The 25,460-nt window shown below is 40.5% G+C and overlaps 3 protein-coding genes across 5 annotated transcripts in view; 1 reads left to right on the top strand and 2 right to left on the bottom strand.

Annotated features, from left to right (window-relative positions):
* LOC133576995 (pre-mRNA-processing factor 39) overlaps window positions 1-4,839 on the bottom strand; it is a 55,075-nt gene extending 50,236 nt beyond the window's left edge. Inside the window, exon 1 of one of the 2 annotated variants that reach the window (XM_061930454.2) lies at window positions 4,480-4,839. In XM_061930454.2, coding sequence (XP_061786438.1) covers window positions 4,480-4,561 — 82 coding nt within the window. In that variant the 5' untranslated portion in view covers window positions 4,562-4,839. Of the gene's footprint in view, window positions 1-4,179; window positions 4,269-4,479 lie in introns of those variants that run through there. The other variant, XM_061930455.1, reaches the window with a different exon arrangement.
* A 1,723-nt stretch (window positions 4,840-6,562) lies between these two features.
* ganabb (glucosidase II alpha subunit b) overlaps window positions 6,563-25,460 on the bottom strand; it is a 52,850-nt gene continuing 33,952 nt past the window's right edge. For both annotated transcript variants that reach the window (XM_061930452.1, XM_061930453.1), the window contains 12 exons: window positions 24,248-24,374; window positions 24,067-24,146; window positions 23,826-23,966; window positions 23,555-23,753; window positions 20,486-20,729; window positions 13,577-13,641; window positions 13,400-13,476; window positions 13,253-13,327; window positions 13,072-13,185; window positions 11,733-11,842; window positions 8,369-8,469; window positions 6,563-8,298 (listed from right to left, as the gene is read on the bottom strand). In XM_061930452.1, the coding sequence (XP_061786436.1) occupies window positions 8,189-8,298; window positions 8,369-8,469; window positions 11,733-11,842; window positions 13,072-13,185; window positions 13,253-13,327; window positions 13,400-13,476; window positions 13,577-13,641; window positions 20,486-20,729; window positions 23,555-23,753; window positions 23,826-23,966; window positions 24,067-24,146; window positions 24,248-24,374 (1,443 nt within the window). In that variant the 3' untranslated portion in view covers window positions 6,563-8,188. The remainder of the gene's footprint in view (window positions 8,299-8,368; window positions 8,470-11,732; window positions 11,843-13,071; window positions 13,186-13,252; window positions 13,328-13,399; window positions 13,477-13,576; window positions 13,642-20,485; window positions 20,730-23,554; window positions 23,754-23,825; window positions 23,967-24,066; window positions 24,147-24,247; window positions 24,375-25,460) is intronic.
* LOC140677582 (E3 SUMO-protein ligase ZBED1-like) lies at window positions 13,425-18,238 on the top strand. Its single transcript, XM_072912469.1, has 2 exons — window positions 13,425-13,489; window positions 16,391-18,238. Exon 2 carries the CDS (start codon window positions 16,488-16,490, stop codon window positions 18,039-18,041), a length of 1,554 nt encoding a protein of 517 aa, XP_072768570.1. The 5' UTR covers window positions 13,425-13,489; window positions 16,391-16,487; the 3' UTR covers window positions 18,042-18,238.

Below are 25,460 nucleotides of genomic sequence, written 5' to 3'. Positions count from 1 at the left end.
TGACTAGTCGTGGCTGGTCCCTAACAAACAATCTCTGACTAGTCATGGCTGGTCCCTAACAACAATCTCTACTAGTCGTGGCTGGTCCCTAACAAACAATCTCTGACTAGTCATGGCTGGTCCCTAACAAACAATCTCTGACTAGTCGTGGTTGGTCCGTAACAAACAATCTCTGACTAGTCATGGCTGGTCCCTAACAAACAATCTCTAACTAATCATGGCTGGCCCCTAACAAACAATCTCTAACTAGTCGTGGCTGGTCCCTAACAAACAATCTCTAACTAGTCATGGCTGGTCCCTAACAAACAATCTCTGACTAGTCATGGCTGGTCCCTAACAAACAATCTCTGACTAGTCGTGGCTGGTCCTAACAAACAATCTCTAACTAGTCATGGCTGGTCCCTAACAAACAATCTCTAACTAGTCGTGGCTGGTCCCTAACAAACAATCTCTGACTAGTCGTGGCTGGTCCCTAACAAACAATCTCTGACTAGTCATGGATGGTCCCTAACAAACAATCTCTGACTAGTCATGGCTGGTCCCTAACAAACAATCTCTGACTAGTCGTGGCTGGTCCCTAACAAACAATCTCTGACTAGTCATGGATGGTCCCTAACAAACAATCTCTGACTAGTCATGGCTGGTCCCTAACAAACAATCTCTGACTAGTCGTGGCTAGTTCCTAACAAAAAATATCTAACTAGTCATGGCTGGTCCCTAACAAACAATCTCTGACTAGTCGTGTTTGGTCCCTAACAAACAATCTCTGACTAGTCATGGCTGGTCCCTAACAAACAATCTCTGACTAGTCATGGCTGGTCCCTAACAACAATCTCTACTAGTCGTGGCTGGTCCCTAACAAACAATCTCTGACTAGTCGTGGTTGGTCCCTAACAAACAATCTCTGACTAGTCGTGGTTGGTCCGTAACAAACAATCTCTGACTAGTCATGGCTGGTCCGTAACAAACAATCTCTGACTAGTCATGGCTGGTCCCTAACAAACAATCTCTAACTAATCATGGCTGGCCCCTAACAAACAATCTCTAACTAGTCGTGGCTGGTCCCTAACAAACAATCTCTAACTAGTCATGGCTTGTCCCTAACAAACAATCTCTGACTAGTCATGGCTGGTCCCTAACAAACAATCTCTGACTAGTCGTGGCTGGTCCCTAACAAACAATCTCTGACTAGTCGTGGTTGGTCCCTAACAAACAATCTCTGACTAGTCGTGGTTGGTCCGTAACAAACAATCTCTGACTAGTCATGGCTGGTCCGTAACAAACAATCTCTGACTAGTCATGGCTGGTCCCTAACAAACAATCTCTAACTAATCATGGCTGGCCCCTAACAAACAATCTCTAACTAGTCGTGGCTGGTCCCTAACAAACAATCTCTAACTAGTCATGGCTTGTCCCTAACAAACAATCTCTGACTAGTCATGGCTGGTCCCTAACAAACAATCTCTGACTAGTCGTGGCTGGTCCTAACAAACAATCTCTAACTAGTCATGGCTGGTCCCTAACAAACAATCTCTAACTAGTCATGGCTGGTCCCTAACAAACAATCTCTGACTAGTCGTGGCTGGTCCCTAACAAACAATCTCTGACAAGTCATGGATGGTCCCTAACAAACAATCTCTGACTAGTCATGGCTGGTCCCTAACAAACAATCTCTGACTAGTCGTGGCTGGTCCCTAACAAACAATCTCTGACTAGTCATGGATGGTCCCTAACAAACAATCTCTGACTAGTCATGGCTGGTCCCTAACAAACAATCTCTGACTAGTCGTGGCTGGTTCCTAACAAAAAATCTCTAACTAGTCATGGCTGGTCCCTAACAAACAATCTCTGACTAGTCGTGTTTGGTCCCTAACAAACAATATCTGACTAGTCATGGTTGGTCCCTAACAAACAATCTCTGACTAGTCATGGCTGGTCCCTAACAACAATCTCTACTAGTCGTGGCTGGTCCCTAACAAACAATCTCTGACTAGTCGTGGTTGGTCCCTAACAAACAATCTCTGACTAGTCGTGGTTGGTCCGTAACAAACAATCTCTGACTAGTCATGGCTGGTCCGTAACAAACAATCTCTGACTAGTCATGGCTGGTCCCTAACAAACAATCTCTAACTAATCATGGCTGGCCCCTAACAAACAATCTCTAACTAGTCGTGGCTGGTCCCTAACAAACAATCTCTAACTAGTCATGGCTGGTCCCTAACAAACAATCTCTGACTAGTCGTGGCTGGTCCCTAACAAACAATCTCTAACTAGTCGTGGCTGGTCCCTAACAAACAATCTCTGACTAGTAATGGCTGGTCCCTAACAAACAATCTCTAACTAGTCGTGGCTGGTCCCTAACAAACAATCTCTAACTAATCATGGCTGGTCCCTAACAAACAATCTCTGACTAGTCATGGCTGGTCCCTAACAAACAATCTCTAACTAGTCATGGCTGGTCCCTAACAAACAATCTCTAACTAGTCATGGCTGGTCCCTAACAAACAATCTCTGACTAGTCGTGGCTAGTTCCTAACAAACAATCTCTAACTAGTCATGGCTGGTCCCTAACAAACAATCTCTGACTAGTCGTGTTTGGTTCCTAACAAAAAATATCTAACTAGTCATGGCTGGTCCCTAACAAACAATCTCTGACTAGTCGTGTTTGGTCCCTAACAAACAATCTCTGACTAGTCGTGGCTGGTCCCTAACAAACAATCTCTGACTAGTCGTGGTTGGTCCCTAACAAACAATCTCTACTAGTCGTGGCTGGTCCGTAACAAACAATCTCTGACTAGTCATGGCTGGTCCCTAACAAACAATCTCTGACTAGTCGTGGTTGGTCCGTAACAAACAATCTCTGACTAGTCATGGCTGGCCCCTAACAAACAATCTCTGACTAGTCGTGGCTGGTCCCTAACAAACAATCTCTAACTAATCATGGCTGGCCCCTAACAAACAATCTCTAACTAGTCGTGGCTGGTCCCTAACAAACAATCTCTGACTAGTCGTGGCTGGTCCCTAACAAACAATCTCTGACTAGTCGTGGTTGGTCCCTAACAAACAATCTCTGACTAGTCGTGGTTGGTCCGTAACAAACAATCTCTGACTAGTCGTGGTTGGTCCCTAACAAACAATCTCTAACTAGTCATGGCTGGTCCCTAACAAACAATCTCTAACTAGTCATGGCTTGTCCCTAACAAACAATCTCTGACTAGTCATGGCTGGTCCCTAACAAACAATCTCTAACTAGTCATGGCTGGCCCCTAACAAACAATCTCTAACTAGTCATGGCTGGTCCCTAACAAACAATCTCTAACTAGTCATGGCTTGTCCCTAACAAACAATCTCTGACTAGTCATGGCTGGTCCCTAACAAACAATCTCTGACTAGTCGTGGCTGGTCCTAACAAACAATCTCTGACTAGTCATGGCTGGTCCCTAACAAACAATCTCTGACTAGTCATGGATGGTCCCTAACAAACAATCTCTGACTAGTCATGGCTGGTCCCTAACAAACAATCTCTGACTAGTCGTGGCTGGTCCCTAACAAACAATCTCTGACTAGTCATGGATGGTCCCTAACAAACAATCTCTGACTAGTCATGGCTGGTCCCTAACAAACAATCTCTGACTAGTCGTGGCTGGTTCCTAACAAAAAATCTCTAACTAGTCATGGCTGGTCCCTAACAAACAATCTCTGACTAGTCGTGTTTGGTCCCTAACAAACAATATCTGACTAGTCATGGTTGGTCCCTAACAAACAATCTCTAACTAGTCATGGCTGGTCCCTAACAAACAATCTCTGACTAGTCATGGCTGGTCCCTAACAAACAATCTCTGACTAGTCGTGGCTGGTCCCTAACAAACAATCTCTAACTAGTCATGGCTGGTCCCTAACAAACAATCTCTAACTAGTCGTGGCTGGTCCCTAACAAACAATCTCTGACTAGTCGTGGCTGGTCCTAACAAACAATCTCTAACTAGTCATGGCTGGTCCCTAACAAACAATCTCTAACTAGTCGTGGCTGGTCCCTAACAAACAATCTCTAACTAGTCATGGCTGGTCCCTAACAAACAATCTCTGACTAGTCATGGTTGGTCCCTAACAAACAATCTCTAACTAGTCAAGTGGCATTATTGGATGTATCTGAATGGAGTGTAACATTATTGCAGGCACCTGAATGGAGTGTGGTATTATTGGAGGTAGTTGAAAGGAGTGTAACATAATTGGAAGTACCTGAATGGAGTGTGGTATTATTGGAGGTAGTTGAATGGAGTGTAACATAATTGGAAGTACCTGAATGGAGTGTGGTATTATTGGAGGTAGTTGAATGGAGTGTAACATAATTGGAAGTACCTGAATGGAGTGTGGTATTATTGGAGGTAGTTGAATGGAGTGTAACATAATTGGAAGTACCTGAATGGAGTGTGGTATTATTGGAGGTAGTTGAATGGAGTGTAACATAATTGGAAGTACCTGAATGGAGTGTGGTATTATTGGAGGTAGTTGAAGGCTCTCCAAGCTCCTCGGTGGCTCTCATTTCGCCTTCTGCCGCCATGATGGCAACCAGTCTCCCGCAGGGTTGCCAGATGGGAAGCGGCTGATACAACACGACATATCGCCTACACTACATCTTAAACCCTTCAGTAAACTAAAGGAGGCACATGCGACAACTAAGCACATAATCTAGCACATGTTTGCTATTAGATGTGTATTGCATTGGTCTAATGGTCGTACATTATGGGTTGTTTTACTTGTTGACCACACATCAAACCGCTCACACAGCTACGCGTATCTGGCAACGTTGTGACGTCCCTAAAACGCGCCGCCATCACGTTGACGTCATCAAATTGACGTTTAAATCGTGCGCCGTCACTCAAGAGAAAGTTTGCAGTTGGAAGTGTTTGAATGGGGTGAAAATGTGGAAAGTAGAGCGCGCCAAAATCTGAATAATAATAATACGTTTGAATAGATGAATTTTGGTGTAGAAAAGCATGTGTGAATGTTTGGAGCTGTCACGCCAAATTTCTTCCCCCTACAAAAACCTTCCCCCCTATTTACTTCCGGGGTCATTTCTTCTTACGTCATTTTCTCTTACGTCATTGACAGCGATCGATAACACTTCGGCTTTGACGCAGGACAGCAGCACACACAATATTGTAGTGAAAAGGTTTCAACAATAATGTTGATTTAAAGTACAGACATTTAACAGTATTATATATTAATTAATATTAGTGAAATGGTTTCAACAATAATGTTGATTTAAAGTACAGACATTTAACAGTTCCCTGCAGCGGCCCTAAAACTCCGCCTGAAATTTTCCCTAACACTCGGCCTGGAATTTTTCGACGCCTGCTGATGTTGACATAAGTCCCCTGGGAAAGATAAAGACAAATGTCATTCAGTGACACCACCATTTTCAGGAGATTTGGATTCTATCGATCGCTGTCAATGACGTAAGAGGAAATGACGTAAGTAAGAGGAAATGACGTAAGAGAAAATGCATACTTGCCAACCTTGAGACTTCCGATTTCGGGAGGTGGGGGCGTGGTCGGGGGTGGGGCAGGGCGTGGTTGAGGGCGTGGTTAAGAGGGGAGGAGTATATTGACAGCTGGAATTCACCAAGTCAAGTATTTCATACATATATATATATATATATACATGTATGTGTATGTATATATATATATATATATATATATATCCTGAAAATATGCAAAAAAACTGTGTTGAGATAATTGATACTTCAAACTTGCATAAATAAATATTAAGGAATATAACATAACTTGGCTTCTGAGAGCTTCAAAATGTAATGAATAATGCAAAAGTTGTTGATAAACAAGCAATTATTTTAATAATTAAAAATGGTCATTTTAAATGAATTATGATAATTTAAAATTAATTATTTCAAATATGTTTATTTTAATGTATAATTCTAATGCCTGGATGTAATAAGGAGTCAGAAAAAATACAAATAAAAATACAATTAATTTTGATGTTTTTAGCAAAATATAGTAAACATTTAGTTTTTTTTTTAAAATTAATAAATATATTTATTTTTAGGTAAGATAAACATAATACAATTTATCTCTAGTCTGGATGATTTAGTTCTTGTCACCCTGTTGTCCTCCCGTCGTGAAAAAAGGCTGTCCTCACTCAGGTCCGCATGGAGCTGGAGGGGGCGTGGCCTCCAGCTCCGGCTGAAAATTGGTAGATTTTCGGGAGAATATTTGTCCCGGGAGGTTTTCGGGAGAGGCGCTGAATTTCGGGAGTCTCCCGGAAAATTCAGGAGGGTTAGCAAGTATGGAAATGCCCCCGGAAGTAAATAGGGGGGGAAGGTTTTTGTAGGGGGAAGAAATTTGACGTGACAGCAGTGTTTGAATGGGGTGAAAATGTGGAAAGTAGAGCGCGCCAAAATCTGAAGAATAATAATAATAATACGTTTAAATAGATGAATTTTGATGTAGAAAAGCATGTGTGAATGTTTGGAGCATTCACACAATTAACAAAATAACTCAAAACAAAAAAGGGACAAGCTGTAGAAAATGGATGGATGGAAGTCTCACAATTGGTCATCTTTTATTTTCACTTGGTCACATCATTAGAACGAGTCTGCTCCTTCACTTCAGTCTCCCCCTGTGTCAAGCTGCAGCAAGGTTAGATCATAACAACTATCAATACGAAAGAAGATCGACACTATTGGACAAGGATGCAATATTGGAAGATAAGCCAAGATGGGACTACTCTATTGTCGTCTGCAGGTGCATCTGAACCAAATGGAACTTATGAAAGTCAAATCTCTCTCGGTGGTTAAATTCAAAATGTAAAACGTTTAGTTATATTGAAAATCCAAAACTCTTACATTTTTGCACAGTATCCGTATTCATTGAGATGCAGAAAACAATGAGTATGACCACTCTAAGATCACACTGGGAAAAAGGAACTGACTTAAAATATCCTAACAACCTTTAAAGTGACTGTTTGCAAACGTGTTGTAAGCATTATATAATGCCCTCTTACCGCGACAACAACACCCGGTGTAACTCATTAGTTATGTTAGTTGCCGGCGTGATCTAATGAGAAAAGTTGAGATACAATTAGAGTGTATTTTATATCGTAGCAAATTGTTAGTTGCTTCCGTGGGGATGCTCTTGTCCGAGTGTGTAGGACACAACGCTGCCGTATTTTTCGGACTATAAATCGCAGTTTTTTTCATAGTTAGGCCGGGGGTGCGACTTATACTCAGGAGCGACTTATGTGTGAAATTATTAACACATTACCGTAAAATATCAACGAATATTATATAGCTCATTCACGTAAGAGACTAGACGTATAAGATTTCATGGGATTTAGCGATTAGGAGTGACAGATTGTTTGGTAAACGTATAGCATGTTCTATATGTTATAGTTATTTGAATGACTCTTACCATAATATGTTACGTTAACATACCAGTTGGTTGTTTATGCCTCATATAACGTACACTTATTCAGCCTGTTGTTCACTATTCTTTATTTATTTTAAATTGCCTTTCAAATGTCTATTCTTGCTGTTGGGTTTTATCAAATAAATTTCCCCCAAAAATGCGACTTATACTCCAGTGCGACTTATATATGTTTTTTTCCTTCTTTATTGTGCATTTTCGACCGGAGCGACTTATACTCCGAAAAATACGGTACATGAGTGACCCCCTTTTTACCCGGGCTGCTCATTTTTATGAAATATATTTAGTATTATTTATGGAATGTTCTTTTGAACCAGTGATGCTCTTGATACAGTCACTTTAAGGTTGTCACCTCTGCTCAAGTGCATTAAAAAAAAGACAGTAAACAAGAAAAGTGGAAAAAAAAGAACACTGATAAAAGAAAGTGTGTTGCTGAAAGGATTTCTACCACCAAAAAGTTTTTGTGCGGCAGCTGATTGACTTAATTGGCCTCCGAAGTGAATCATGTCTGATTACCCTTTGGAAAAAGAATGCGATATGTTCAGGAGCAGTTTTCTCAATCAATTTTTGAGTAAAAAAATCCAAGCATCTGTTTTGAGAATGATCCTATCTAGTGGTTACTATTAGTTAGAGCCTTTCAGAGCTGAAAAAAAGTGTGGAGATGGATGTCCTTAAGTCTTCACAGTGCTCATTCCTCTTCTTTTCTTCAGTCACTTTGTCCTCCTCCTCCTCCTCCGTCTCCATGGTTACTGCAGCATCACGCTCCAGTCAGTGCCGGCGTTCATGCCCGGCTTGCGCAGCGTCAAGACTGACGTTGCCGCATCAAAGTCAAACTCAAGTTGGCTGGTCTTACCGTCTGCAGAAAGCCAAATGATTCCCAATAGCAAAAAGCAGATTATTTAGGAAAATGCTGCAAATGGACTCACCAGCTGTCCTCAGGGTCGCCTTGGCGGGCTTCATTGCCCCCAATATGAGAATGCGTTCAACTGAGGAGGACGTAGAGAACTGGGCATCTGGGGAAAGGTTTCTGTTGGCCATGACAAACAAAAAACTATTATTTTTGGCAATGTCAGCATTTCCCATGTATTCTTTGAACTGTGACGGCTCGCCACAATTAAATCTGGAGGGCCAAAGGAGCAGCCGATTATTTTGCGCTGTAATATCTGTGACTTTGAAAAGGTGGTGCTTGGTGAGTGGGATGTTGTCCAGTTGGCTGAGTTAGTTCCGGTTTGTGAGTGAGTGAGCATGACTTGTGGCCAATCATCACCTGGCTGCACCCAATTTAGGTTGTGATAATAATGATCTGGTTGCTGTTAAACCAGCAGAGTGAGATCATCATCTTTTTCAAACGTGTGCTTTTGTAACATTATCTTATATCGGAACCGGAAGAAAGCACATTGCAGGGTTTTTTTTCTTCAGCACTATCCCAAAAAAGACTTGAGACATCCTTGAGAAGCAAAACTAGCTTGTTAAATATCAATTAATAAATGCCAAGGTGCTTTATAACAAACTTAGTGACACATACAGATCACGTCAGGCTAAAAAAAAGTGCATCCACGTCGGAAAAACATTTGAAAAGCAGATAGCACCACTCATGTATGTTGTTAATTTTGCAAACAAAAACAAACATTTGTTCATCACATATTCTTAATAACCCAAAACATCGTAATACATTTGGGTTGGAGTCAAATTCTTATCTATTTTTCAGAGAGTTGACAAGCAGAGTGACAGGATTGACTATCTTGATGCTATTATTATTGTTTTTATTGACAGGCCATCATGTTTATGTCCAAGTTCATTGATATCATAATGAAAATATACAAACCCCGTTTCCATATGAGTTGGGAAATTGTGTTAGATAATATAAACGGAATACAATGATTTGCGAATCATTTTCAACCCATATTCAGTTGAATATGCTACAAAGACAACATATTTGATGTTCAAACTCAAACATTTTTTTTTTTGCAAATAATCATTACCGTAACTTTAGAATTTGATGCCAGCAGCACGTGACAAAGAAGTTGGGAAAGGTGGTAATAAATACTGATAAAGTTGAGGAATGCTCATTAAAAACACTTATTTGGAACATCTCACAGGTGAACAGGCAAATTGGGAACAGGTGGGTGCCATGATTGGGTATAAAAGTAGATTCCATGAAATGCTCAGTCATTCACAAACAAGGATGGGGCAAGGGAAACCACTTTGTCAACAAATGCGTGAGCAAATTGTTGAACAGTTTAAGAACAACATTTCTCAACCAGCTATTGCAAGGAATTTAGGGATTTAGAGCGACTTATGTGTGAAATTATTAACATAAAACCATAAAATATCAAATAATATTGTTTAGCTCATTCACGTAAGAGACTAGACGTATAAGATTTCGTATAAGATTTCATGGGATTTAGCGATTAGGAGTGACAGATTGTTTGGTAAACGTATAGCATGTTCTATATGTTATAGTTATTTGAATGACTCTTACCATAATATGTTACGTTAACATACCAGGCACCTTCTCAGTTGGTTATTTATGCCTCATATAACGTACACTTATTCAGCCTGTTGTTCACTATTCTTTATTTATTTTAAATTGCCTTTCAAATGTCTATTCTTGGTGTTGGCTTTTATCAAATAAATTTCCCTAAAAAATGCGACTTATACTCCGGAGCGACTTATACTCCAGTGCGACTTATACTCCAGTGCGACTTATATATGTTTTTTTCCTTCTTTATTGTGCATTTTCGGCCGGTGCGACTTATACTCCGGAGCGACTTATACTCCGAAAAATACGGTAACTACCTGCTGACATGAAGTATTACGTGGTTACCCTGCCGAGTTTTACACAGCACAGACATACGGTAATGTAAAAAAAAAAAAAACGGCGTTTATTTTTTTATATCAAAATAAAACACAAAGCAGTTTGGCTAATGAATATAAAGTCTAATAAACAAGACTTGTTCTTCTCTAATGCCCCCTTGTGGTTCAGTACAACAGTTTGGCCAAGAACAACAAAAACAGGAGTGACAGCATGTTTCCTCACATCATTAACTCTCTGTCACAGCAGCTGTATCGTCAAAATGAAAGCAACATCATATCGTTTTTCTCCTTCGCTGTATACTTTTAGTGTGGGGACCAGTGTCTCCAATACTGTCCACACCTGTCTCCATCCAAACACAGCAGTGGGCTCTTAAACAAATGGCGGGAAGTGAGGGGAAATGACTGTAGCGTCTGGGAAGAGTTGGTGCTGCAAGGAATTCTAGGAATGTGTTCTGTTGTGTTGCGGTGCAAACATTCTCCTGTAATGTGTTTGTCATTGTTGTTTAGTGTGGTCTCACTATATGGCACAAGTTTATGACAGTGTTGGCGTTGCTTATACAGCAACCCTTAGTTTGACATGTAGGTCTGTTGACTAAGTATACTCGGAGCGAGATTAACGTTGATAGTACGCCATGATTAATAAGGCAAACGACGATGTGTCTGACTTCGTGTTGCCCAAAATGATATACCGTATTTTTCGGAGTATAAGTCGCACCCGCCGAAAATGCATAATAAAGAAGGAAAAAAACATATATAAGTCGCACTGGAGTATAAGTCGCATTTTTGGGGGAAATTTATTTGATAAAAGCCAACACCAAGAATAGACATTTGAAAGGCAATTTAAAATAAATAAAGAATAGTGAACAACAGGCTGAATAAGTGTACGTTATATGAGGCATAAATAACCAACTGGTATGTTAACGTAACATATTATGGTAAGAGTCATTCAAATAACTATAACATATAGAACATGCTAAACGCTTACCAAACAATCTGTCACTCCTAATCGCTAAATCCCATGAAATCTTATACGTCTAGTCTCTTACGTGAATGAGCTAAAGAATATTATTTGATATTTTACGGTAATGTGTTAATAATTTCACACATAAGGCGCTCCTGAGTATAAGTCGCACCCCCGGAAACTCTGAAAAAAACTGCGACTTATAGTCCGAAAAATACGGTAATAAATATAAGGCTTTTGGTAGTTTATAAAGGAGATGTAATTGTATCTGCCATTGACCATTATTTCCTTTGTCCATTAACAAGTAAAAAGTCAAGGGAAGTACAAAGTCAGGGGCGGTAACGGCAAGGTGTTGCCGCAAATGTTGGTCAATTTTTTAGGGCATTACGGCAAATGAGAGGGCGGTTAAATTGGAGCCCTGTTATACATCCCCCCACAAGTTGAATGTGTTTGTGTTTAATCCACAACATTTTCAATTTGTAATGTTGAAAAAGAAAAAAATAGAAACATACACAGAGGAGAGGACGTTGTTGGCGAAGGACAGCTTCCTGTGAATGAACTCCTTCTTCTCAAAGTTGAAAGTGTGTCCATCATCAATGTAGAGCTCTCCTTCGGCAGCCCTCTGTGTTAAAAAAGTCTTGGAATAAAAACAAAGCCACTGGTGTGCAATGTTCCCTCTAATTTTTTATGTGTGTGAGCAAACGCAAAAACTCCCTGAGCATTCAGTGGAGCCCATGTGAGCAACATCAGACGTGCACACCTGTCCCAAACCTGACTAAATAACAAGTTAAATCTCCATCCATCTATCCATTTTCTACCGCTTGTCCCTTTTGGGGTCGCGGTGGGTGCTGGAGCCTATCTCAGCTGCATTCAGGCGGAAGGCGGGGTACACCCTGGACAAGTCCCCACTTCATCACAGGGCCAACACAGACAGACAACATTCTTTTATTATTATAATCAAATGACAGCAGTCATTTCCATGAGGTTATTTTCTAAAATAAGTGTTCAGGCCCACTTACAATGACAATAACAACAAATATTGTTTTTCATGAACTGTGTATTTGTATTGTTTGTCTGGGTGGAGGTCCTGCTTTGGAAATAATGTGTACCCCTTTCAGACATTGCATTTAGTTCCCATTAAAACATTCACATGTTGCACAATGAGATGTACGGTAAGCAGGGGATCATGTGCACATTCCTGCAACTTCCTGTTGTAAAAAATATATTTGTATTAGTATTTATTTAATATACTAACAGCATTTCATGATTAATATTTATAAATTAAGATTCCTAATAAATGACACTAGAATAAGCACACATTTGATTGGTAAATCATAGTGTAACGACCTGAAATTACACTTTGTGTGGTGTTGGAGTTGTCCGACTTTTTGTGTGGCTGTAAATGCATCACTGGCTAAGTGCCATATGTGCATGTGTTGGCGCAAGTGAGAAAGAGCGAGTGGCTGCTGTTGATATAACAAAGTTGCTTTTGGTCTGGTTTGTACTGCAGAAAATGACCACTTTTGCTAGATATCTTTTTTTTTTACTAATGTTTTGGTGATGTGTTTATGGCCGACAATAAAGAGTTTTGCTAAGTAAAGTGATGGATGGAATTCATGTCCTCAAAGCGTCTCGACAGAAGTTACAATATTTGAACAATGATGACGAAAACTGTTTTCTCTGTCGTGTCCATGTCGTGTCGAAAATTGTTATGCGCTTATTTTTTTATTTGATTTTGTGCGTGGCATAGATTTGCCGTGCGCAGAGGACGCTTGAGCAGTGCGATCTTGCACAGGCGCGCACCTTAGAGGGAACATTGCTGGTGTGCCAGGACTGTGGGAGGTGACGTACCTGTCGGTCGAGGGCCACGATCAAAGTGTAAGGGTCGTGCTCCATGCAGGGCGATGATCTGCGCACTCGAAGCTTTCTGGGAATAATTGAGCCGCCACGCTGGAAAACTGGGATCTGATGGGAAGAGAGAGAGGACAGCTTTACAATGCAAAATGTGCCATGTTTTACAGGCGTGTCTTACAGAGCTCATGGTGACAGGAATGTAAAGGTTCTGAGCGCCATTGTGTTTCTGGAAGGTGTGCACGTCAAACCAGACCTGATGGGCAAACAAGAGTTAGTTGACTAAATGGCTGAAACCATACCAAACAATCATGTTTTATTTCCGTACCTCCTCTTTTCCAGGCAGATAGGCAGTGACTCCACGGGCTCCCTCTTCAGTGACAGGGTGCACCAACAAGTCCCGTCCTGCAAAAAGAAGGTATGACTTTCAAGTTTCAGGCTCTAATTCATTTCACCCATCTATTGCCTTATATGCTGCACACTAAGAAGAAAAATTCAGTCTCACCAATCAAGAATTGGTCCTCCAGAGCATAAGTAGCAGGATCCTGAGTATACTCCACCCACAGTGGCCTTTAACACAAACAACAATGTCAGATTAGATGAGCTAGTGTAAACAGAGGGGCACCCTGAGAGCCATTCAAAAAGTGTTCAAAGTAGAGCAAAAGTCACAAAAGTATTCCCTCTCGTTGCACAATGACTCCTCAGTTAGTGGTGTACATCATAAATATACCAACTTGTATATCCAATGTACTCTGCTGGGATACCTTGTAGTTGGGCTTGGCGATAGGGCAACAAAAAAAAGATCACAATGACTTTTTCCATATTTTTTGAGCTCGAATGATATCAATTTTTTTTGTTTATTAAAGTGGGATTGTCTGGCGCAGGAATATACAGAGTACCTACTATTTACTACTACAGTGTCTTGTAACAGATATTGGATGGAGGTAACATATGCTAACAGTTGACAATTGTTCATATCTATAATTGTGTTTAGCTTAGGGCTGGGCGATATGGCCTTTTATTAATATCTGGATATGTTTAGGCCATGTCACGATACACGATATATATCTGGATATTTTGCCTTAGCCTTGAATGAACACTTGATGCATATAATCACAGCAGTATGATGATTCTATGTGTCTACATTAAAACATTCTTCTTCATACTGCATTAATATATGCTCATTTTACACTTTCATGCAGAGAGGGAAATCACAACTAAGTCAATTTAGCAAAAGTGTATTTATTAAACAGTTATTAAGCACTGGCACAAACATTCATGTCATTTCCAAAACAGAAAGTGCAAGATTGTCAGAGACATTTTAATACAAGCTATTAGTGCACTTTTGTGCATGATGTCACTAAAGGCCTACTGAAACCCACTACTACCGACCACGCAGTCTGATAGTTTATATATCAATGATGAAATCTTAACATTGCAACACATGCCAATACGGCCGGGTTAACTTGTAAAGTGCAATTTTATATTTCCTGCAAAACTTCCGGTTGAAAACGTCTAGATATGATGACGTATGCGCGTGACGTCGATGGTTGAAACGGAAGTATTGGGACGCCATTGTATCCAATACAAAAAGCTCAGTTTCCATCGCAAAATTCCACAGTATTCTGGACATCTGTGTTGGTGAATCTTTTGCAATTTGTTTGATGAACAATGGAGACTGCAAATAAGAAAGCTGTAGATGCGATCGGTGTATTAGCGTCTGGCTACAGCAACACAACCAGGAGGACTTTGACTTGGATAGCAGACGCGCTATCCGACGCTAGCCGCCGACCGCATCGATGATCGGGTGAAGTCCTTCGTCGCTCCGTCGATCGCTGGAACGCAGGTGAGCTTCGGTGTTGATGAGCAGATGAGGGTTGGCGTAGGTAGAGAGCTAATGTTTTATCATAGCTCTGTCGAGGTCCCTAGCTAAGTTACATTCAATGGCGTCGTTAGCAACAGCATTGTTAAGCTTCGCCAGGCTGGAAAGCATTAACCGTGTAGTTACAGGTCCATGGTTTAATAGTATTGTTGATTTTCTGTCTATCCTTCCAGTCTGGGGTTTATTTCTTTTGTTTCTATCTGCAGTTAAGCCCGATGTTATCACGTTAGCTCCGTAGCTAAAGTGCTTCACCGATGTATTGTCGTGGAGATAAAAGTCACTGTGAATGTCCATTTCGCGTTCTCGACTCTCATTTTCAAGAGGATACAGTATCCGAGGTGGTTTAAAATACAAATCCGTGATCCACAATAGAAAAAAGAGAGAGTGTGGAATCCAATGAGCCCTTGTACCTAAGTTACGGTCATAGCAAAAAAAGATGCGTCCTGCACTGCACTCTAGTCCTTCACTCTCACCTTCCTCATCCACAAATCTTTCATCCCGGCTCAAATTAATGGGGTAATCGTCGCTTTCTCGGTCCAAATCGCTCTCGCTGCTGGTGTAAACAATGGGGAAATGTGAGGAGACTTTCAACTTGTGACGTCACTAAGGCTGAAACGACGCGTCGACGTAGTCGACGTCATCGGTTACGTAAATACGTCGACGTCATTTTTGTGCGTCGGCGCGTCGCATATTTACGTCACACCACTGTCATGGCGGAGCGCAGAGCAAACGATGCGAGCGAGGGGAAAAAAACACGCCAAAAGTCGTCAAAAGTGTGGGAGTATTTTAATAAACGGCCTAATAATGTTGTTTTATGCAAACTGTGTCGAGCGGAAATGGCGTATCACAGCAGCACAACGGCTATGAACGAGCATCTAAAAAGAAAACATCCGACAGCGTTCTTCCCATCACCATCAACGAGTCAATCATCCGCGTGAGTATACGTTGTCATCATTACAAAAAAACATGAATGTGTCATTTGTATCTGCGTTGTAAATTCATAAACTAAAGCACCGTTTCGCTCTGAGAGGCGCGTTTGGCGTGCCTGTTCAGTGTTTACAAAGACACGCTCCTCTTTAACGCTAACGTTAATAAGTTGTACAAATACCTTTTACAACATTAACAGTTACATATACTATCTTTAACGCTAACGTTAATAAGTTGTGCAAATACCTTTTACAACATTAACAGTTACATATACTATCTTTAACGCTAACGTTAATAAGTTGTGCAAATACCTTTTACAACATTAACAGTTACATATACGGTACTATGTACAAACGAACAATTAACTTCACTTTAATCATACTATCATTGTTGTGTTATTAAACCAATTTAACAAGATAATGTGTGTAGTTTAATTAACCTTTTGTATTAAAGTAAGCTGTATTTGGGTATATTTAAAATGAAAATTAATTGTTGTCTCTTATGTTGCAGCAAACGACAAAGCAGTGTCCAGGATTTTTTTCCAAAGAGGCATGGGACTGAATGCACACCCCAAGTGGCCGCTGACCTGACTGATAGTGTCCTGCAAATGATGGTCATAGACATGAGGCCATTAAATATGGTAGAGGGGGAAGGGTTTCAAAAAATGATCAAACGGTTTCACTCTGGCTACACACTACCATCAAGAACCTACTTCACTAAGCTTATGGAGCAAAAATACACAAAGAAAATGAATGAAGTCAAAGCAATCCTGAAAAATGTGAAAGGAAAACTGACACTCACAACTGATGCATGGACAAGTATGGCCACTGAAGCTTACCTTGGTGTCACCATTCACTTTGTTAATGATGAGTGGGAGCTTGCCTCAATTAACTTGACAACAATGCCCCTCAATGAAAAGCACACTGCAGAAAACATTGCCTCTTGGATTGAGGATGTTGTCAATAAGTTTGAAATAAACATAAAACTAGTACAAGTCATTGTACATGACAATGCTGCAAATGTTGTTGCAGCTTTAAGAGTTCTTGAGGAAAGACATGGTGTTTCATCCCTCAGATGTGTTGGCCATACTCTACAGCTTGTAGTTAACCATGCTCTAAAGGACAACCACATCAGCAGAGCTTTAGGAGCAGCAAGAAGTTTGGTCGAGCACTTCAGAAAAAGTGAGCTATCCAGTACAAAACTAAAGGTTAAGCAAAAACAAATGGGTTCTCCAGACCACAGCCTCATACAAGATGTGTCTGTGAGATGGAACAGTTCCTTTTACATGATTAGTCGCCTGCTTGAGCAGAGGTGGCCAATAACAGCAACTCTGTCAGATCCGGAGGTCACTCAAAGAGGGAAGCATTTTCTGGATCTTAAGGCTGACCAGTGGAGCTTGCTTGAAGAACTTGAACAAGTTCTGAAACCTTTTGAATGTGCAACTGTGTACCTGAGTGGAGAATCTTATGTAACAGTTTCCGCTGTCCCTCTGCTGGTCAAAGGGCTTCGGAAGGCTACACAAACTGCTTTTGAAAATGCATCAATCAAGTGTTTCCAGGTCACTGCTGCACGTGAGATAACATCCAGGTGGGAAGCCGAGACCACATTCAAAGATGATGGACCAAATGTGTGCATATTAGCAGCTGCACTTGACCCACGATTCAGGAAGCTGAAATTCCTGACTGCAGATGAGTGTTTAAAAGTTCAATACAAGCTGCATGCAATAGTTCTGGAGGAGAAAAGAAGGGAAAAGGAGACACACGCTCAACAGGGCACAGCAATGCAAGTGGAAAGACCAGATGCTGACAGGCGGCCTGTATCTTTACTAGACACACTTCTTGGCTCAGATTCAGATGAACTCAGCAACAATGAGGAAGACAACAATGACAGTAATGATGCTGAAATGGTCAGAAACGAGTTAGTGTCTTATTTTGGAGAATCCCCCATTTCCAAGGATGAAAACCCATTAAAATGGTGGAAAGAACATCAGGCAAGGTTTCCAAATCTGGCAATGCTGGCTCGGTCTTACCTCTCAGTTCCAGCCACATCGACCCCTTCTGAGCGCCTATTTTCAGCTGCTGGGAATATTGTAAACAAGAAAAGAACCAGCCTCACCCCAGAGCATGTAGACATGCTAACCTTTCTTCATTACAACTGTTAGTCACTCACTGGAATGAGTAGAATTGGTTATAGTGTACTGTGTTGGACTGGATGTTTATTTTGCACATTTTAAAAGCAATACTTAATGTTTACAGTGCTCCAGAATATTTAGATTGGCACAAATGTTTACAGTGTTACAGAATGTTTTGCCATGTTTTCAATGTTGACTGCGTGGCCATACTTTTTTTTTTTGGAAATAAAAGCCATGCCTTTTGAAAAAACTGGCCTAAATTTATTTTTTTCATCTTAATTTTAAATAAAAAAAATAATCGGTAAAAGGAAAAATAATCTATAGATTAATCGAAAAAATAATCTATAGATTAACCGATTAATCGAAAAAATAAAATAATCTATAGATTAATCGATAGAAAAATAATCGTTAGCTGCAGCCCTAGACGTCACGCTACTTCCGGTACAGGCAAGGCTTTGTTTTATCAGCGACCAAAAGTTGCGAACTTTATTGTCGTTGTTCTATACTAAATCCTTTCAGCAAAAATATGGCAATATCGCGAAATGATCAAGTATGACACATAGAATGGATCTGCTATCCCCGTTTAAATTAAAAAAAATTCATTTCAGTAGGCCTTTAAGATGACATATCAAAACAACACTAAATTTAAAGTGCACTTTTTGTACAGAACGCCACTACAATAGTTTATAATTAACAAATAAAGTGCGCTTTTGTGCATGATGTCACACAAGATATTTCAATAAGTGTCAAATAAAAATGAGCTGCATAATAGGAAATCAAATAGTGTATGTCCTTCGCTATGTGGTAGGTTCCTGCGGATGTTATCTCCTTCTGTTGTTGACTATTTTTTTCATACGGTGTTGATGTGGAAATGGTTGCTTGGGCATTTTGTTGGTGTGGCACCGAACGGAGATGTTGACATGCGGAGTTTCAAGCACTCCTTATTCTCTAGTGGGTGACTTTCTGACAAATGATGCTACATAGTAGCAGTAATGCTACTTTTTGTAGCAACGCTTTTGCCGCATACTTGTTATATTACGGATGTCTGTCCAACATCTTCCCGCTTGAAGCCAAACCACCGCCAGACGATGGACACCCTGCAGTTTTTCTTGTGAATTAGTTCTTCCTTCATATGTTACCAGATTTGCGCCTTCTTTCTCTCGTTTTACCACTCGCACCGCTAGCATCACAGCTAACGTTACCATGTCTCTACCTCTCTGCTTGGTGAGAGCGTATGACGTTGCACGCGCGACAGTATGTGACGTATGTAAAAAGGTGCGCTTTTTTATGTCTCTGTGAGAAAGAGAGTGATAAAAGCCTGTGTTGTAATGCCCGCAGCTAAAAGCAACTGCGTGAGAACGTATACTCCAATATCACCATATAGTCATTTTCTATATCGCACAGAGACAAACCCGCGATATATCCAGTATATTCCATATATCGCCCAGCCCTAGTTTAGCTACAGTCCCTACCTTGGTTTTAGGGCCACGGTTTTGCTTCTTTTAAAGTATGTTTTGGGGGAGAACAACTTTTATTCCTCTCAAAGTTCTTTTGTTATTTTGCTTGTCGTCACAGACTTCATTCTGCAGTAAACAAAGTATCAGTGGTGTACTGAATACTATAAGTTAACATTTACAAATAATACATTATTATTTGTATTCTTTACTTGTATGCAACAGTGGTTTTTACCTGTGGTTTGGCAAACGGTAAGCGGTGACCCAGATTTTGGCGGGTTTTTATTAGATCTCAAATGATGTATTTTATAATTAATGAAAATATATTTAAGCGCAGTTTGAATTATAGGTGCTGTAAAATAATGTGTACCAGCACATAAAACACGTTTAATGATTATTTCAGGAGCAAAATATTTTCAACCACAAACTCAAAAATGATTAGATTTTTTTTTAGTATGTGTTATATCAGAGGAGTTGAATCAGAGCAAACACAAAATCTGATTCAAAAATATTTACATATAAAAATTAATTTTTTTTACTGATTAAATGATGTGTTTTTATTGTCCCAGTTGTTCAGCCACAAAGACATTCTGTGCCTGCCTGCAAGACCGCATTGAAGGCAGGATTACTGCGCACCACACTGAGCTCAAGCAGGCAGTGAAACTAAAGTCTGGCACTGAAGTCGCTGCTTCTTCTAAATGTAATGTTTCAACTTTTATGCTAATGCTGTCCGTATTTCTCCATTTTGTTCTTCTGGGCTGCACTGCACTGTGAGAGGGAAGAGGCACAACGCTCTCACACAAACATTCACAGACACACGCAAGACCACGGTCAATAAAGGCAGGATTTTACTAAGCACCATCGCTTCCCTACTGTTTACTACCGCGGTATCTTCGAACAGACATTTCCGCCATGTTTGATGGAGGAAATATGCTAACAGCTGATCACCGTGATCGAATTGAAATGAATTGCGATCATCGATCAGGAACATGTAAAGGCGTCGTAGAATAGAATGCTCACCTCATGACGGGATCTCCAGTGCGGTAGGTGTGGTAGAACTGCTGGTACCAGTATGGTAGGAGGGTGTAGCGTTGGCGCACAGCCTCACGAATCAGTGCAGTGTTCTCCGGGCCGAAGAGCCAGGGCTCGCGGCGGGACGTGTCCAGGTGAGCGTGGGCTCTGAAGAAGGGCTGGTAGGCTCCCGTCTGGTACCAACGCACCAACAGCTCCGAGCTCGGAGACTTGAAGAAGCCCCCGACATCAGCTGCGAGACACCAGCAGTGAAGAGAATTAAGGAATGTTAATTATTTGCGCTGTCCTCAAATCTAAACATCAAACATGGATATGATCAGCTGGACTCTCGACGCAATTGACAAAGTCTTTTCGACAAGGAAAGGAGGTTCGGGGGAGCCTGGCTGCCCTGATGGAACCATTGCTGCGGGGTACGTGAGAGATTCCTGGGATAAATGGAGAATCATGTGCCTCTCAGTCCTTTCCATCGAGGACGAGGAAGACATCTACTTATTTGGAACCGTGATCGCGGAGCACCTGCTGATTGGGCTGGGCATTGCTCTGGTGTATCTTTAAATTCGTAAGACGATAGCAGCCACTCAAGGAGCCCAAAGGCTGTTCGTCGCAATGGAAGGTTTGGGCAGGGCTGTGGGATTACAGACTGCGGCGATTTCTGAACTGAATCGCAAGATGGATCACATCATGGAGAAGTTTGGTAGGAAAATTGAATTGAATTTGAGAAAAACCAGCATGGACAAATAGAGCAGGCAAGTCATTGTTTTTTTTTTGACTGCTCGCGGAAAACAACATCCTAATCTAAGATTTGACTCCTTCAAATGGCCTTGAAGCTGTGTTATCAGGAACAGGCTGTTGTGAAAAACACCCCTGAGGACACCTCAACGAGGGACGCTTTTGACCTCCCTCTCTCAACAACACCTGGTGTCGAACTCTTGTAGATCGGCCTCAGTCCACAAAAACATTACAACATCACACCCAAGACAATTGGGCATACATGCACGCACCCCCCACCCCCTCCCCCATCCCGCGCCTTCCCCACCGCTTGTTTGCTCCAACTCCCCCTCCATCTGTTGCGAGTTTGTCGTGATTAAATGTAACGTGTTTATGTGTGCATTGCACATTTTCCCTTGGACTCAGTCTGGACCCCCTCCTGGGGGTCCAGCCTTTGACTGATATTTTTTTACTCTTACCCTTTCCCAATATCACCTTTTCCCCACCTTTTTTTAAGGAGCGCCGTAAAAATGGCTGCTCCGTTAGCGGTCTCGTCTTGTCTCCCTGTAACGTATGTCTGCTCTTAGTGGGACAGTGCCGAAAATATACTTTTCAGTTCTTATGTGTCTTGTGCATGTTAAGAATTGACAATAAATCATCTTGAAATAAAGGTAAGAAAAAAAGCAAGACAACACAGAAAAAGTATTTCACAAACGCATCTTTGCTGTAAGTTGCGTCATTTACAGCAGCCTAACGTAAGTGCTTTAAAAAAAAATTTATCTGCTGATATAAAACTGAAGGACTGGAATAAAAGGTGTATTTTGTCCGAGGTACATCTGCCAACAGTAGCTAAATTACACTGGGAATCAGAGCTTTTACCATGGTAACAGAGCGTGTATCCATGGCAACGTTAAACCCACAGAGGGGATGTCTGTGTTTATTTTTCATCTTCAATAGTGCTTGTTCAGTGGCGTTTTTTAAGGGGAACGGCACTTTTTGGAATTGTGCCTATAATTCACAATTCTAATGAGACAAAAACATGTCTTAAAAAAATTTATTCTAACTCGAAAATAACTTAAATAAAAGTCTGCTTACCATGGAGCCAATGGCCATGATGTCATTGCCTCCAATCTGACCGTAAAACCCAATAATTAACCATCAATACTTTGTGACCTGAATATAGGCGCTAACGTTAAGGAGCTACAATACAATTAGCAGCAGACAGGCAACTTCCTTATGCTGCTGAATTGAGGTCATCAGCTGGTGAGCTGCTTTCTCGAGCTCGTGAAAGTTTATTTTAGACTATAAATCATGACTCACACCTTGTTAGTAAATTGATGTGGACATAAACTGAGAAAATGGTCAACTTCGACAGCGAACTTTGACCCGGAGATAGCGGGAAAAACATGCAAAAGACGGCAGGTTTGCACCCACTTTTTTTTTCCCCCAGCCCTTTGCCAGGATTATGAGTCATTGTTCATCTGAACGGGAATATATCAACATCCTAACAGTCAGCATCCCAGTCACAGCAGACATTGTACAGTTAAGCGTAGCGATGAGCCGTATCCTTAAAATGAGCAAACTAGGTAAATATTATGTATGTGTCTGTAACTACATTACAATTATACTTACAGTGGTTATATAAAACCTTAATGGAGGTGTTTGGATGTTTTTTAAGCGCTTTATAGGGAGAATAGAGTGACTCCTATAGGCTCCATTGTGATGGACTTAGAATGCATTTAAAAAAGAAAACCATGTGTGTGCTTGTCTTATATAAGGATTGTAAATGATAGGCATGATTCCAAAAAAGTATTTATGACAATAGCATTTTTTTCCATCCGTACATGCCATAAAAGGTGCTCCAACAAGATTTTAAAAATGTATTTACAATTCTTTTTAGAGGAAGTTTGGACCAAGATAAATTCCAGCATTTAGTATAATAATAATAATATTAATAATTTATAATATAATACAATGCATATGTTTCTTCTTGACTGTGCTTAAATGTAGAGTATATGTATAATATATGTATATTATTCACATGTGAATAATGCTGTATAATAGACTGTATTTATATTATTCACATGTGAATAATGCTGTATAATAGACTGTATTTATATTATTCACATGTGAATAATGCTGTATAGTATTTATTGTCTATTGTGAGCAAACTCTGGTGCTGAATTTCCCCCAGGGATCAATAAAGTACTTTATATTCTATTCTATTAGTTCCTTACACTTGTTGCTATGGAACCCGTTCCTTTAAGATTATTATAGTGCCATTTTATTGGCAAATAACACTAATTGTTGATTAGGCAAATGTGTTTTTTAGATGACGAACAGGCTTACCACCACAGAAAGCTATTCCCACCAGGCCCATACTTAGGCACATGGGAATTGAGATTTTTAGGTGCCCCCACTCAGCGGCATTATCTCCTGTCCACACTGCCCCGTAGCGCTGTGACCCAGCAAAGAAGGCCCTGGTCAAGACAAAAGGTCTTTCGACTCCTCCCGATCTCTGGATCAGGCCCTCCGCTGTGGCCTTTTGCTGCACAGAACATAGCGCAGTTAGAGGAGAACAAAGGATTTGAAAGTTACATGGTGTTTGCGGCGCACTCACCACATAGAGACCATACATGTTGTGCAGGTCACGGTGCTCCCAGTCCCCGTGCTTTGCATCCTTGTGCATGGTGACCTCTGGCCCGTTGAACACCGAAGGCTCGTTCATGTCGTTCCACGAATACATGTTCTCCATGGAGCCCTGGAGAGCAGAGTGGTTCATATATGGTATACCTCCACAGGCATACTTACATAATGCACCTAATAACTACAAGGAATATTCTAGCAGCCATGGGACGCACCTCGTACTGGTCGTAGGCGAACATACTGGCCCACCAAGCTCTCATGTCTTCACGGGAAAAGTCTGGATAGCCGGCATTACCTAAGGAACATTTGTCAAACTAAATGAACTTCAATGCGGTACAGCAGCCCTGTAAAACATATGTATCCCATTACTCCTTCAAACGTGATATTGTTTCTTACCAGGCCAACACCAGCCTTCATAGTCACCGCCATCTTTGTTCTTTGTGTAGTAACCTTGAGATTTGATTTCATTGTGGATCTTGTAGTTGCTGTCCACTTTAATGTGAGGGTCTACAATGGTTACCATCTATTACATAAAGAGGTAAAGGACAATTATAATCCGTTGACTGAAACAAGTATCTTGATTAAGAGTTTATGTTGGCATTTCAGAGTAATGATGGGGAATGTTGGCTAAAATCAGTATGAATTGTATTGTACTTTGTTTACTTTTCTGAACTGAGTGGCTGTGACTAACATTTACTCACAAAACAAATGAGCCAGTAAAAGTAATCCGAAAAAAACTCAACATTGTGAGTAGAGATGTCCGATAATTATCGGCCTGCCGATATTATCGGCCGATAAAGGCGTTAAAATGTAATATCGGAAATTATCGGTTTGGTTTTTTTAATTTTATTTTTTATTAAATCAACATAAAAAACACAAGATACACTTACAATTAGTGCACCAACCCAAAAATCCTCCCACCCCCATTTACACTCATTCACACAAAAGGGTTGTTTATTACTGTTATTAATATTCTGGTTCCTCCATTATATATCAATATATATCAATACAGTCTGCAAGGGATACAGTCCGTAAGCACACATGATTGTGCGTGCTGCTGGTCCACTAATAGTCCTAACCTTTAACAGTTAATTTTACTAATTTTCATTAATTACTAGTTTCTATGTAACTGATTTATATTGTTTTACTTTCTTTTTTATTCAAGAAAATGTTTTTAATTTGTTTATCTTATTTTTTTATTTATTTTTTTTTAAAGTACCTTATCTTCACCATACCTGGTTGTCCAAATTAGGCATAATAATGTGTTAATTCCACGACTGTATATATCGGTTGATATCGGTATCAGTAATTAAAGAGTTGGACAATATCGGAATATCGGATATCGGCAAAAAGCCATTATCGGACATCCCTAATTGTGAGTTTATTTAAAAAAAATGGCAAACAAACTTCTGTCAGTCCTCTCAATATGCATAACACTCACTGACTTACTCACAAACTCTGCCATCATCCATCAGCTGTCTCAAACATCTCTACCTTGCATTTTAGGGCATTCAATCCATCACAACTGGACTGTTTGGTTTGTCTTGGAAGAGGTTTCGCCGCTCATCCGAGTAGGCTTCATCAGTACCTGCTCATAGACTTAGATTGG

Source organism: Nerophis lumbriciformis, linkage group LG36 (genome assembly GCF_033978685.3).
Source record: "Nerophis lumbriciformis linkage group LG36, RoL_Nlum_v2.1, whole genome shotgun sequence".
Classification (NCBI taxonomy): Eukaryota; Metazoa; Chordata; class Actinopteri; order Syngnathiformes; family Syngnathidae; genus Nerophis; species Nerophis lumbriciformis.
Note: the sequence above shows the minus strand (reverse complement) of the source record. Positions and strands in the feature narration are given on the sequence as shown.